Source organism: Hemicordylus capensis, chromosome 4 (genome assembly GCF_027244095.1).
Source record: "Hemicordylus capensis ecotype Gifberg chromosome 4, rHemCap1.1.pri, whole genome shotgun sequence".
NCBI lineage: Eukaryota > Metazoa > Chordata > Lepidosauria > Squamata > Cordylidae > Hemicordylus > Hemicordylus capensis.
In genome coordinates this window covers 68,013,356-68,028,832 of record NC_069660.1, presented here as the reverse complement: position 1 = coordinate 68,028,832, position 15,477 = coordinate 68,013,356, and the positions used below count along the sequence as shown (strand labels likewise).

General features: G+C 42.8%; 1 protein-coding gene and 1 long non-coding RNA gene across 5 annotated transcripts in view; one reads left to right on the top strand and one right to left on the bottom strand.

Moving 5' to 3' along the window:
- The window catches only part of LOC128325430 (uncharacterized), a 30,961-nt gene extending 23,246 nt beyond the window's left edge, over positions 1 to 7,715 (top strand). Inside the window, exons 2-3 of the long non-coding RNA XR_008307443.1 lie at positions 5,049 to 5,137; positions 7,581 to 7,715. This is a non-coding gene — a long non-coding RNA (uncharacterized LOC128325430). The remainder of the gene's footprint in view (positions 1 to 5,048; positions 5,138 to 7,580) is intronic.
- DSTYK (dual serine/threonine and tyrosine protein kinase) overlaps positions 1 to 15,477 on the bottom strand; it is a 77,191-nt gene that overhangs the window by 10,759 nt on the left and 50,955 nt on the right. For all 4 annotated transcript variants that reach the window (XM_053251161.1, XM_053251160.1, XM_053251158.1 and 1 more), the window contains exons 3-8: positions 7,427 to 8,090; positions 5,040 to 5,275; positions 4,800 to 4,883; positions 4,118 to 4,294; positions 2,441 to 2,570; positions 599 to 755 (exon numbers count right to left, since the gene is read on the bottom strand). In XM_053251161.1, coding sequence (XP_053107136.1) covers positions 599 to 755; positions 2,441 to 2,570; positions 4,118 to 4,294; positions 4,800 to 4,883; positions 5,040 to 5,275; positions 7,427 to 8,090 — 1,448 coding nt within the window. The remainder of the gene's footprint in view (positions 1 to 598; positions 756 to 2,440; positions 2,571 to 4,117; positions 4,295 to 4,799; positions 4,884 to 5,039; positions 5,276 to 7,426; positions 8,091 to 15,477) is intronic.

Here is a 15,477-nt window from a genome sequence, read left to right as displayed (position 1 = left end):
AAAAGATGCAACACAAAAGTCAAACACAATGGCTAGATAATACCAGAGAGGACAATTCTACCTGGTTTTAATTTTACAAGTGTGAATTTTTTTTTCAGCTCTAAAAACACTTACAGAAACAATCTTGATTAGTTGACTCTTCCTTTCATATTAACAAACAGTTAAGGCTATAAAAACTCAGCTTATTATAATGTGTTATCTCAAACGACAGCATAGACAGTCTAGTGCTTTGGTAAACAGACACACAAGTTAACAGAAGGTTTAGCATAAAGCAAGGTTTGCTGGCAAGATGTTCTTTCCAACAGGCCTGAAGTTAGCCAGCCTATTGAACACTGTTAGACTTTACGTTTTTGTCATTTATTCCCTCAAGACTAAGAATTAGAAATGCACCATTGCTCTGATTATGTGGTTATCCTCAACTTCACTGAAAAATTGTGTTGGGCATTCCAGTTTGTCTTTAATACATGCAAGGAATTGTGTGTTATGCTCAACCTAGATCAACTCATTGCTACAGAACACTCTGTTGGTTACACACACACACACACACACACACAGAGAGAGAGAGAGAGAGAGAATGATTGAGAATAATACCACATACCTCATATAGTGAAACTCAAGTGCAAGATCATTCCAATGCTTCTCATCTGGCGGAACAACAGATTTGAGCGCACACGGAAAGTGACCTCCCCAGGCATTACACAAATACACCACTCCATATTGGCCTCGGCCAAGCTCACGGCCTAGCTTTGGTTTACCTAAAACACAAGCAGCTGTTTTGTCAGAAAAAGTATCATATATGCTTCTCCCCAGCAACACACATTCCTCAGGTTTCATTTGCTCAAAAGATTAGTGTCTGGAGTAGTATAGAATTCCCATTTTGGAAATCTACCTTGATATTTAAATAAAAGGTACTGAGTTAGTATTAGATCTTGATAGAGATATATGGCAACATTGGTTCTAATTATGAGTGTCAGCAGTACTCTCTAGGAGAGCTACTAGACAGAAGTACCCATATGGTAATCGGATTGCTTATCTTTAAGTATTTGGATTAATCCAGATTACTATTAGTACCACCATCTATTAGGTACCATTAGTACCAAGAAGAGAGCTGGTCTTGTGGTAGTGAGCTTAAGGTGTCCCCTTAGCTAAGCAGGGTCTGCCCTGGTTGCATATGAATGGAAGACTTGATGTGTGAGCGCTGTAAGATATTCCCCTCAGGGGATGGAGCCACTCTGGGAAGAACAGAAGGTTCCAAGTTCCCTCCCTGGCATCGCCAAGATAGGGCTGAGAGAGATTCCTGCTGCCTGCAACCTTGGAGAAGCCACTGCCAGTCTGTGTAGACAATACTGAGCTAGATAGACCTATGGTCTGACTCAGTATATGGCAGCTTCCTATGTTTCTATCTCAATGCTAGGGATGTGCACAGACCTGTTTGGAGGCCCTTTTATGAGCCCCCAAACAGGTTCGAACGACCAGTGGTTCAGCCAGTTTAAAGGCGGGGGGCACCTTTAAGGGCGGGGGAGGGTGCTCTTACCCCTCCCGCTGCGTTTCCCCTGCCAGCACTGAACATGAATAAGGGTCCGATGGGGTAGTAGTATACCTCCCTGTCGCCTCGTTGGACCGGAAGTGACTGGAAGTACCCAGTGTGCACATTGGACATGCGCATGTGCATTGAGTACTTCCAGTTCGATGAGGCAACGGGGCGGCAGGGAAGTATGCTGCTGCCCCGCTGGACCCTTATTAAAGTGCAGCGCCGGCAAGGGGAACAAGGCGGGAGGGGTAAGAGCACCTTCCCCCACCCTTAAAGTTAGCCTCCTGCCTTTCAGCAGCACCCCCCCCCCACTGGTTCCATGCGCATCCTTACTCAACTCCCTAATTATATAATCCCTGTCCCGCTCCCCCAACATGGATGGAAGTTATGTTTTGAGGCTAGCTTTGTATGTTAACATGTGTCAATTAGTTCAACACATAGGTCCCTGAACCCCACTTTCGTTACTTGGGGCAACTAGACCTTCATAAATACTGGGAAAATATGCAACTGGTTACAGGTGGCCTATCCTGATTTTTCCAAGCCAGAGTTCTCACCCACAGCTAATCATGAAGTTGTTCCTCTTTATTCCCGGGGAAATGATTTTACTGATGAATCAAGAGAAATGAGTAGTGAAGCAGAGTAATGAGACTCGGCTCCATCTCTCTCTCTCTCTCTTTTTTTAAAGGGAAGAGTTGAATGCTGAAATTCATTTAGCTACCAACATGAAAGAAAGCCAATGTCCCTCCCCCCACCTGCAGGAAAAAAACCACCCCAGTTAACATGTCAAAGAGATAATTAACAATTAATGTCAATTAACCATACAACATAACAAAAGCATCCACCTATGTTATTAGAAAGGTAGGAGAGCATTCAGAAAAAAAATCAATTGTGAGACTCTGAAATGCTTACCATGCAACAAGACATCCTGAAGGGACCTGCTTTCCAATGAGAGGCGTGCAAGCCGAGGGGCGTGGTCTTTTCTAACCTTTAACCAAAGATCTTCTGTTTTCTCTAGCCTGCCTGAGTGGCCAGCTTCTAGCTAAAAAGAAATAAGGTCAAATATAAACATTACTCATCTGACAGGCACATCTAATCCACTCCTCCATGATAACAGTATTCAACCAAGTCCCAGACTAAAACAGTGGTTTGTCAGAACAGTCACTTCCATGGGATAACCCATGAACAACATGCTATGGCACTTCTACTTTTAAAAAAGAAAGCCAAATAGCAATTTCCATGGTTGTTAGAAGCCATGAACTCCTAAGCCAAAGGCGCTTTGCCATGGAGGATGAAATTCCCCAGCACAACCAACGTAGAAAAATCAAAGGCGGCTAATAAAGCTCAGCAGAAAGTGTTGAGCTGTGCACTACAGAACCCTAATTCTGCCTCAGATGCCCACTATCCATTGCAAACACTCAAAACTCTGTTAGACAGGGTATCCATTGGGGGGCAGGGATTTATGCACAGCAGATCCCTGACATTATAAGTCCTTACTCTCCAAGTTTAGCTTGGAGTGGCATTAAAGACGTTGGTGGACAAAGCTGGGATAAAATTAACCCCACCCATCTCATCCAACTAGGTCTCCATCTATCATATCAGGTGGTATATAAGCATGATAAATGAATAAAATTAGGTCTACATGCTCATCCAGAGCAAGTTAGGGTGGCCAAGATCTTACTACTTTCTAAACTAGCATTACACAAAGCTAAAGTGAAATTGGAAGATTCAGCATCACTTGGGTTGGGAACAGAAGTGGAAGGGGGAATAATCTTTAAAATGTCTAATTTTTCATCCCCTTTGAAGGCCAGCTGACCCCACCATTACCAAATCTTCTTCCCATCCCATGACAAAATGGCAGTGCCCAGCCTTCTGCAACTCTTCTGCAAAGACACGTAAACTTTAACAATTCCCCCCAAATCAGCCCTCTGCCCAAATCCTTTGAAAAAATTCAGGTAGCTTCCTTGACCCTACCTGGCACTACTACCAACCCCACATTGCTCTAGGCCACCCCTTTGCCCCCCGCGTGAAGCTATACATTTGCTGACACCTCAATGCTTCTCTATGGGGAAAAACCTTAAAGACGCGTAAACTTCAACAATTCCCCCAAAATCAGCCCTTTGTCCAATCCCCCTGAAATTTGGGTGGTAGCCTCCAACCATTGGGAACTACCACCCCACCCCACTATTTTGCCCCTGGGACCCGTTTTTCATACCCGAATTGATTCGGATTTGGATTTAATCCGAACCCGAACCGAATCGGGGTGATTCGGGTAGCCCAGATTCGGGCACAGAACAGAACGGGGGTGATTCGGTTCGGGTCCCGAACAGAATCACCGAAAACCCGAATTGCACACCCCTACTTAAAATGCCAGGAGATGCAAAAGAGAGGGCCTGAGTGGGTCTTTTTGTTGATGAAGAGCTAGGAATAGTTAAAAAACAAAAAGGAGAAGAGATAGGTAGGCTTGCTTTTCCAATTGTATTTGCGTGTGCACGCGCACGCGCGTGTACACACACACACACACACACACACACACACACACAGTCTGCTGATCCTTATTCTTTGTAGTTCTCTTTAAATCAAACTTACTTGTCGTAAAGAGGCTGCAAAAGCTTCATGAGAACTGTTCAGTCTTGTCTGGAACTGGCTACAGATACTCCTGGCCAGCCTGGATGCACTAAGACTCTCAATGGCATCCTGAGCTACTTTCCTTTTCCACTCTGGCGTGATAGCTGGTGGGCTCACCCATGTAATCCGCTGTATTATCTAGACAGAAGAAAGGTGTACAATTTTCTTGACTAAAGTATTCAAATTCTGCTTTCACCTGAACTGCAAGTTTAGTACTGGCCAAAGAAAGAAGCCAGAATAATGTAGAAGAACACAAGCCATTTTTATTAACACTATTAATATATAAGCCAGCCTTACACCTAGTCAGACCATTGGTTCATAAAGCACAGTACTGTCTACTCTGACTGGGAGCAATTGTTTCCAGGGTTTCAGAAAGGGATCTTTCCCAGCTGTACTTGGAGGTGCCAGGGATTGAACCCAAGATCTCCTGCATTCAAGGCATGTGCTGTACCACTGAACTATGGCTCCTCCCCTTTATTCTACAGTATGATGAATGTAGACATTATGAAGTAACAGAAGTACTTATTCCACAAACCATTCTGTGGAATAAAGATCAGTTGAAAAAAGAACAAAGGCAGATCTACTGGACACCAAGTTTCATTAAGGTCCTATGAGTGGTTTTTCACTTTCAAAATGTTAATACCTGCTTGATCTGTTCCCACAGCATTCTGGTTACTGTTGAACCAGAGTTAAAAGTGACTTCAACATGGTAGGCTGCATTCAGTATCTGTAAGCAGAAAATATGTTAATATGCACTCCACAGAGATATTGCCTACTCTGGATTAGAAAACAGACTGCCTTGGCAAGTAAAGGCTACAGCTAGCCTGCATCCAAGGAAGTCAGAATCGGTAAACTAGCTCAACAATTCTGTGTTCTGTTTTACCTGTTTTAGATAGTTGCTTGTAATATGGACTGAAGCATCTTGCTGAGATTTCTCTAGACTCTTCAGACATCTTTCCAGAGTCCCTACAAAGCTCTCACGTAGGTAGTCCACAGAACTTATTAACTTGTTGGCAACTGCTTGGTTTAACCGGGAAATTATCAATTCCTGGATTTGCTTAATGCAACATTTAATGTCTTTGGAAGTAATAGGCTCTCCATTCTCAGGAATAATAATATCTGAGGGGAGGGAGGAGAGAGAAAAGCATTGAAATATAGCATTACAATCCAAGCTTTTCAGCAGTAATCCAGAACTAGCATGATTTTAGACTTCGATCCAATGCAACAGAGGTCTTCTAAAACCACTAAATGGACTGATTTTGTTTAGAAGTATTCACTACTTGTAAAACCCACAATTCAGACAAATGAAGCACTTAGCTCCTTTGGTGTCAATGGGCAAGTTAAATATTGCTTAAGGCTTTTCTACTGAATTCAATGCAAAACTCAAGTTTAACCTGGCTGGATCAAATCACACCACTAGATTGCAGTTATAAGGCTGTATTCAAGGAAGAGTCTTACAACTTCCAAGACAGACTAAACACACCTACAAATATCTGCAAAGTTTAAAATTTTAGCTAAACACATTGTCAGTCTGCCAACATTATTTACATATTATGAATTAACATCTGGTGTGAAATTTCACTGCATAAGAGCTTGCTCATAGAGCTCAAGTATGTAAACATAGGCACTGAAAAGGAACTAGAAGGAAACACACACAAATCCATCTCTTCAGAACAGCTAGCTGATGTACATCAAGTACTACTAGTTCATCCTAAATGGAAGATTCATCCTAAATGGAAGAGAGCCAGCGTGGTGTAGTGGTTAGAGTGCTGGACTAGGACCGGGGAGACCTGAGTTTAAATCCCCATTCAGCCATGAAACTAGCTGGGTGACTCTGGGCCAGTCACTTCTCTCTCAGCCTAACCTACTTCACAGGGTTGTTGTGAAAGAGAAACTCAAGTATGTAGTACACCGCTCAGGGCTCCTTGGAGGAAGAGCGGGATAGAAATGTAATAATAATAAAAAATGTAATAATAATTTTTTCCTCTCAGAAAAAGATATTGAGTGGTATCCAGATCAACACTGCCCCCCACCCCACAAAATATGTCCCTGCGCTCTGGGAGTACCTTCAGGGCAGCATAGAGAAGACGAGGCTTAGGAAGAAGTTGTGCATGGGCAATTTTAACACAAAGGCAGCATTATTCTGGATGCTGCCCACTGTGTTTTGTTCCAGAATTAAGGTGAAAAATCACTTAAACTGCAATCCTGCAAATATCAGGAAGCAAATCCCAATGAATTTAGTGAAACTAACTTTTGAGTAAGTATGCTCTGATCAGGCTGCAAGCCTGCTTACATGTTTGTTTCAATTTTTCTAGTTCAGCTAGTGACCCAGTTCTGCTCTATCACAAAGCTGCTGATATTTAAACAGATAATTAACTCTTGTTTCATGTCTGCAAAAGATTGGCAGTTTTCTACTGATGTCTTGACAGTTGTCTTATATTTGAAAAGTCCTTGAATACAGGAAACTAACCACATCTTTGTATTGTTCAAGAAAGGGGTGAAGTCAGACAGCTCCAGAAATTATTTTCAGCACTTCTGCTAACCGAACAAAGTTCTAGGCCAGCTAATCATAGCATGCAGAGTGTGCAGATTCCACCTCCCCCAAATTCACTACCTGAAAAGAACGAAGCCGTGTCTATTCAAGAAGAACAAAGAAGTTTACATTTTGCTCAGACATGTCCAGGTTCTTGCAAAAAATTATCATCATGTCATAGTAGCTAAAGATTAGACATTTAGAAATTTGGACCTTTTGCACTGTTATACATCCTTTACATATGGCTGTACCAGCATAACTGTTCATCCCAGTGCAGATACACATGAAATTTACACCCCTGTAACATCTACTTCAGGCAGCAACAATATAGGAAAATGCTGAAATGGCAATGGTAAACCCCTCCTGCATTTTACCGAAGAAAACCACATGGCTGTGTGGTCACCAGGAGTCGACACAGACTCAATGGTGCAACTTTACTTTTACTTTATGATTCATCTGGATAGCATTTTTATATGCCATGTAAGCTGTGCACCTCTCAAGGGGCTGGGTGACATGCGTTCATGCTATCAGGACAAAACCTATGAATAGATTGTTTATACACCCAGGCTGGTGCAAGAGCCACCATGAAGGAAATAGAAGCTATGCCAGTACAAATACATATAAAAGCGACTTTAGTTTACAACGGATGGATTTTTTTGTTTTAGTTTTAAAGAGAAAGGTCAGTGTTTCCCATGAATTGAATTTTTGCCACTCCTTTTTGTTTTGCTAGAAGTTACCTTTAAATTCCATATTAGCAGCATCTTCCAGCAGCTCTTCTTTCATGTTGTTGAGAGTGTCAATTATTATGTCCTTCATCTCTTCTTGTTTGCGGTTGGCCGTGTTCATTAGAGATTCATACAGCTCATTCTCTTTTTTCTGTGTGTACTCTAGGCGCTTTGGAGTGATCTGCATGTCTCTCTGCATGTCAAAGGCTTGGTTGATGAAGATGTCCAGACAACGGCAGTGTACTATGTTCAAGATGGTGGCTGCATCAACCAAGCGCTTCTGCAGCACCTGTTTGGAGAAAGTGCTAAGCAGACGAATCTTATCCGATTGTTCCACCAGCATGCTCTGTGCTTTGGCATCAGAGCTGGGAGCTCCGCAGCTGCAATGGTTGGTACTAAGGTAGTCTATGTCTAGCAGCTGCCGATAAAGGGATGACTTTTCATTTTCTGCATTTTGTGGAGAGATAAGTTCAGCCCCAGAATCTGGCACTTTGAAAAAGAAGACAGGCAGAGAGAATTCCTCTTTGATTTCCTGCAGTTCATTTATATCCAGTGCTGAAAGTTCTGCCTCATTGATGGCAAAAGTGAGGACTGGAAGGACATGATTCATATATCCTCTCAAGGTGACTTCTGCTGACTGGAACCCACGACACGGAGCTACCACAATATCAACTTCCTAAAGACAGCAAAGCATTATGAGTTTAACATTAAAACTACAGTGGTTTGACTTGCCAGTCAGAACTTATTCCCCTTGTCAACCACAGCAAGAAACCTATCCTTCCCTATACCCAAGAGGAATCACAGTCAGAGAAGGATACACACATCTTTCTGCAATGTGAACAAATTCAGAGAAGCACACCCTTCATTATCTATCCCATTAGGAGTTACACACACACAGAACCAGAATATGACTTCACAGACTATATAATATGAAGTATAGCTTCACACACTAGAAGACTATCCAGTGAGGCAACTGTGTGTTTCACTTAAAATGCCAGATAAAAGCTAGGCTAAGTTCTCAATGATGTGCTAAACTCGTTCCTGGGTTGTATTGTTTCAGACTGCACATAAGGGCTAATGATGGAATATTCCTCTGCAAAGCAACATTCCTACTCAAGAAGCAGCAGCTGTGAAGAAGACTAAGCTAGAACCATTCCCCCGCTTTCCCTTCCTCCACATCTACTTTTCTAGGTGAAGGGAATTTCTGTATGGAGACCACTCAAAACATCCTGAAGGAGTGCTGCCCAGACACAAGTTTACCACTTGCATAAGAAGTGGCCTCAGATTCTCCTTGAATCCAAACACCGTCTCTTTCTGCATTCACTCCTAGCCAAGCCCATTAACTTCTGAAATCCACTCCAGTGACTCCTGTTTAATTAAACTCATTACATCATACATTTGATATTCTGCAAATTGCCTTGCATTCCTTTGACAGAGATAGTTTTACAAGTACAAAGAACAGTAGATGTGTTGTAATAGCTCCTGCAATGTTCTCCCTAAGCTGGTAATATCTGCTTGAGCTTTAGAGATACAGTATTATTTACATCAGGCATAGCATTACACACATTCTGAATCATGCTCGGCACTTCCAATATGTGCTTTCCAGCAGAAAGTGGGACATGGTAAGTATTTCGCTACATTACAGTCACAAGCCTAGCCCAAATAATTCAATGTTTTAAGGACAGAATTAGAGAATAAAGTTTTTAAATAAAATACTAAAAACACAGTTACACATAGGTTCTGAATATGAATTCAGAAGGCACAGTTTTTACAGAACTAATGATCTTGTGCCTGGAACATTCAATGAGATAACATTACTTCCTAGGTTGGCTTGCAGCATCAAGTTAACTCTTGTGGAAACCAAATACGCAGGTGAATTGATAAAGGAATGCATTAGAAAATCCAAGGGCCACTTTTCAGAGGCAAGCATTTTAGCACTCCAGAGTCTAGGGCAGTAATATTTTTAATACTGCCTTAAAGAGCAAATGCCTGGATTTCCCCCAGAATCCCAGTATTGAATAAATGAGTAAGATCCTAGCAGTAGCTGGCAGAGCAATTCTGGTGAAAGTTGTAAATGCATTACCAATTCACTACTCAGTTAATTAAAAAAAATTTCCTAATAAATCTCAAACACACAACACATCTCCAGATTCTCCTCCACTCCCTTTCCACAATTCCCAAAATAAACATTTCATTGCAATTTGCCTGTTATGACTGTCATGAGACTCCAAGCTCAGAAACACAAAACTGTTTGATGTGGCCAGACAAGAGAGCAAGTGAGAGCAATACTGGATGTGCAATTCGCAACATTCACCACGAGGTGACTCGCAATGATGGCAATGAACAAAGGAAAAAACCAGTGCTGTCTCTAAGAGGCAAAGTTAAAGAAGTCAAGTCTTAGTATGAACAACTAATCTTGCTTGGGCGACAGTTAATGTCTTGCTGGGTATTGTTGCTAGATAGACTATCAGTGGTTTCCTTCCAGTTTCTGCATTTCCTCAGAGGATAGCAGAGATGCTATGCAAGACGATTCTCCATTAATAAATCATACACAAGTTGGAAACTTATTTTTGCAACTGACCCTTGCAATTTTGTCTTTGCTTCATTGAAGGGTGTGGGTCAACAGGCAGGTTTAAACATAGTACAGGAAATACCAATTTGAAGGGAGGAGACCTTGTCTTGTGGTATCAAGCACGACTTGTCCCCCTAGCTAAGCAGGGTCTGCCCTGGTTGCATATGAAAGGGACTTGATGTGTGAGCACTAAGATATTCCCCTCAGGGGATGGAGCCGCTCTGGGAAGAGCAGAAGGTTCCAAGTTCCCTCCCTGACTTCTCCAAGATAGGACAAGATTTTTATTTATTTTTTTTAATAGGACAAGATTTTTTTATTGAACCAACAAACTACCAAAGCATACAGTATGTTGCCAAAGCACAATTATATACAAAGTGGTTGTTTGTACATGATATATCTACAAAGATTTACACACAAGGATTTGGAAACCCACAAGATTATGAAGTATATGCAGGTAGTACTGTAACTCAGGGGTGGGGGATTTCAAGGCACATCAGGTAATCTGGGGGGGGGGGTTTACATCCGACGTCCATTTCCACAATTTGTCCCATTGCTGTTTAGAAGAGATACTCTTGTCTTTTTGCATATAACCATACAAACTTTTCCAGAAGAGATTTACTGTCTCATCTGCGTGAACCTCTTGGTCGCGTCTTCCCTCTCCATTCCTATGCAGGAGCATTGCATAAATGACATACAGGTTTACTAACCTGATTAAGAGGAGGGGAACATTCCAATTCCCTAGTATGAGGACACCCGTTACATCCCGTTTCCTTGAAGTTTTCTTTCTGGGACCTCGAAAGGAGGTTCTATCGCTCAAACCAGATGTTAGTTCTTCCCAAGTCTGTTTTTCCAAATCAGGCCACTCTAACAGCTTGCTTACTCCCTGCCACACTCTTGGCTACCACACACTCTTTTAAGAAATGTGAGTGGGTTTCCCTGAATGTTTTACCTAGCTCACTAGCTTTCTGTTTGCAGGTGATTTTAGGGCACTCTTGCTGGTCCTCTGGGAGCCATGGCTTAGCCGCATTAAGTGGTAGTACTTGATGGTATAAGCGCCACCTTGTTTCCCATAAATGGAAAGGGACTTTTTTCTCCTTAAAGAGAGCGATAGGGTGATTGGGTTGCAACAAGTACTGTGAAGTGAGGTGTTTGTAGCGTTTACGTTCTAAATCAGGTTTTAAGAAACCCACTTCTAGAATCTCTCCATAAATTGTTTTCCTTAGCTGCTTAATTGAGGAAGATCCTTTAAATAGATCCGGTTCAACCTTCCATTTTTTAAGTGTGAATAACAAATCTCTCAAGTAGTCCGGGTGTTCTCTTTTTAATACTTGTGTGATATTACCATTGAAAAATCCTTTCCCCCACCATGCTATGCCCCATGCTGACTTGCGCCAATGCAGAGCAAAAAGCAAGACCCAGATTTTTTGCAGGAGGTTGGACATATTATGGACATTCACAAAAATCCAGTTTCCAAAATTGTAGGACATGAATTCAGTTACAAAATAGGGTTGCAGGGCAGGTAGGGCTAGGCCTCCCCGCTCTACCTCCTTAAATGCTACCACACGGGCCAAAGGGAAGGACACTGTGTGCCATACTAGATGGAAGATCTGGCTTTCAACTCTCTGAAGGAGATCGAGCAGGGGAGGATAGACTACCGCCAGGTTATGCACCAGGGGTATCAGGTAAGTCCGGATGTAAACTGCTTTCTGGTACATGGCGAGGCTCCATTTTTTCCACATGGTGATTTTAAGCATTACTTTTTCTTCCCAATCTGTCCAATTCCCCCCCGCCCAGACTTTTTCCTTAATCCCATATTCAATCCCCAAAATGTTTACTGTATCTACCCACTTCAGTTTGGACTCTGGGGCCCCTTCGCTTTTACATTCAGAGATGGGTAGGCACGAGAGTTGCTGGCATCTGGGGTCCATTTTAACAAATACACTTTTGTCAGCATTTAATTCTGAGCCCGAGATCTTGCCATATTCCCAGAAGAGGTCTAGTATTACAGAGATTTCATTTTCATTCAATAACAGTAATGCAACATCATCGGCATGAGCTACAAATTTTACCCTAAACTCAGAGTGCAGTTCTGAGTGACAGGTGGTTCGGCTATCCCCTCACTCTCCCTCCCGGGAAGATCTCGCAGGGCGGAGGGATAGAGACCGAGAGTCCTTGCAGATGGGGTTCTCTCTGAATCCTGATCAGGATCGGATCCAGGGCAAAAACATAAAGTAATGGGCTCAGTGGGCATCCGTGGCGGACACCCGAATGCAAAATGATCGGGTCGCCCCGCCATCCATTAATCTGTGTTGTCACCTTTGCATTCGTATAGAACAGCTGTATCCAAGTCACGAACAGGGGTGGTATACCCTTAGCTTTCAACAATGTCCACAGATAATTGTGGTTCACTTTGTCAAAGGCCTTAACTTGATCCAATAAGAGGAGGTGACCTTTCTAACTTTCATTCTGTATAGAGTAAAAAAGTTCTCTCAGCAGACACAATGAGTCTGTCATCTTTCTTCCCAAGATAGAGCTTGTCTGCAAGCTGTGGACCAGTTTAGGAGCCACTTTCGCCAATCTATTATTTAGGATTTTGGCAAAGATTCTGTAATCGATATTTGTGAGGGTTATCGGTCTCTAGTTTTGTGGTAAAGTGGTGTCACCTTTCTTGGCGGGGGGAATTAAGAGGCCATCCCCAAAGGACCTATTTAAATGCCCATTGTCTAGGACAAAATTAAATAATTTTACTAAAACTGGTAGTAGCTGGTCTGCATAAATCTTATAGAAAGGCCATGTCAGACCATCAGGCCCCGGGGCTGATGCACTCTTTCCCGCTGAGATAACTGCTCTGACTTCTTCTATCGTTACAGGATGGGTCAAAGAGCTTTTCCCCCCTCAGTGAGGGAATAGCCGAGACCATATTCATTCAGACTGCAGAACCTATCTACAGAGGATTGAATGTCCTTTACAGAAATATCCTTCAATGCATACAAGTTTGTATAAAACTGGGCCATGATCTTTAACATATCGTGGGGGTCAGCCATCAGTGGGCTACTTCCATGCGATCGCAGGCCTTGGAATGTCAAACTAGATGCATGCATCTTGTCCTTTGCCCACTCCCCTTTTTCAACTACAGACCCTTTGAAGCGATACCGCTTATTTTCTAAATGCCTGTGCTGCAGCTCATTTTGAAATGTCCTGATTGTCTCTTTGTAGCGGCGGCATGATTCCACGTCGAAGGCTTCTCCCCTGTTCATCTTATCAACAATCCTCAAATGTTGGATGATCGCTTTCTGATAATTTTTGACCCCTCTCTTATATGTCCGGCTGGTCACTGCCCTAGTACGGCAGCCCACCCTCTTTTTAAGTGTCTCCCAGGCTCCCAAAAGATCATCTCCTGCCTCTAATAGCCGAGGGATCTGTCACCTCAGTTCTGATAAAAGGACACCTTTGAGATATTAATCACTTAACATTTTGGGGTGTAATCGCCACAAGGGCTTACCATGTGGAATTACCTCAGAGGGATTACAAATAAATCCCACAGCCGCATGGTCTGACCATGGGGTAAGTACTAGTTTACACCTGTAGACTTCAAAAGAAGGGGGAGCCCAGAGTCTATCTAGCTGGCTAGCTGATCTCTGGTGGTAATATGTAAATTTGACTCCGGTTTTAAATTTATGTCTATACTGCGATTTAAAGTTCTCTTCGTGACGGATTGGGAAAAAAATCCAAATCATTATATACCCCCAAGGCCTTATCATCTAAACCCAGAGTCTCACTCAGAAAATGTTGGAGAAAATGTTGATTTGTTATTTCACGAAGGAGATGAGCGGGAAGTCCATTCTTGTTGTTGTGTTTGTTATGGTTGTTATTAGTGTTAAAAATCAATAAAAATTAAATGTTAAGAAAATGTTGGAGAGCTTTTTCCTCATTCGTTAGAGAGGGACTTGAGGGGGAGACTTAGAGGCCTCCCGAAAAGGCTTTCCTGTCGCTCAGTTGGGCTCTGTTATTAAAATCCCCCGCGATCAGGAGGTGGCGCTTGGTGTCACATATATCTTTTAGTTTAGCCCAAAGAGCCTTCCTAAGGTGTGATTGTACCGGGGCATATATGGCACAGAGTCTAAAGGCTCGGTCAAGCCTTAGAGTGGTTGCAGAGCTTGGGTCACCCCTGACAGTAAAATCTACATACATTAGTCTGCCCTGATCAATTTCCAATACCCTCTCGATTTTGAGATCAGGTCTGTCTTTAAACAATATCGCTACCCCTGCCTGCAACCTTGGTGAAGCCGCTGCCAGTCTGTGAAAACAATACTGCGCTAGATAGACCAGTGGTCTGACTCCATATATGCCAGCTTCCTATGAAGCAATCTCACTAAATTGCCTTTTCAAATATGCACACTTTAAGCATGTGGCAGTGGCTTCAGAAAGAAGATTAACCTCCAGTGGTAAAGGCCTGCTCAGGTTGGTAGCCAGCCTAAAATTTTTGGAGTGGAATCACAAGAGTGTGGTGGGTCAGGCTGCCCACCTATTTAATTAATTAATATTAATTAATCAATCATATTTCTATACTGCCTATTATGTACATCTCTAGGTGGTGTACAAAATTTAATATATTTAAAAGTTACAAATTGAAATACATAATAAAAATAGAATAAAATAGATATTAAAACAAGTTTCAAAATTATTAAAATTGATTCTAAATAAATGCCTGTGAAAACAGAAGAGTCTTGAGGTTCTTCCTGAAAACAAACAGAGAGGGAGATGCTCTTATTTCAGTAGGAAGCATATTCCAAAGCCCTGAGCAGCCACAGAGAAAGCCTATCCCCTTTGTAGAGCATCAGCCATGCCTATGTACATTCTGTACATACAGTCTCTCTCTCTCTCTCACTCACACACACACACACACGTCACACTTCCCATTCCCCTAGCCTCTTTTTTTGCTTTGCTAGCAGTAGCCTGCTGCCAGAATCCGGGCAGCGGGGAAGACAGACTGACACACTGACACACACCTACTCATACTACCTGCCTCAGCTGTAAACATTTCCTCACCCCGTAAAATGACTTAATATCAATCAAGTCAAGAACATGGCCAGCCACTTGCCCGATACGCCCAGCTGAAGGGGAGGACTAGAGACTAGTCCTCTCTCCTCCTCCTCTGTGTTCTGCTGCTCTGAGATGCAGCTGCAGAGTCAGTCTCTCTCTCTCTCTCTCTCTCTCTCTGCAGCGGCCATCAAGTCGGTCATTTCTAGTCTCTCCCGCCTCTCTCTCAGCACCTTGAGCCAGCCTCGCTCACTCTGGCTCTTTGAGCAGGCGATAAAAGCACAGCCTAGCAGCTGTTTGCTTGCTCACTCAGCAGGAACGGGAGGAGGAGCAGCAGCTGGAGTGCCGGTGCAGCAGGCTGTGAGGCAAGCGATTCTTCTCCATCCTCAGCTGAGCTCCTGGTGGCCACTGGGGAGGAAGAAGAATTTGGGGGAAGGCAGGTGCACTCCAT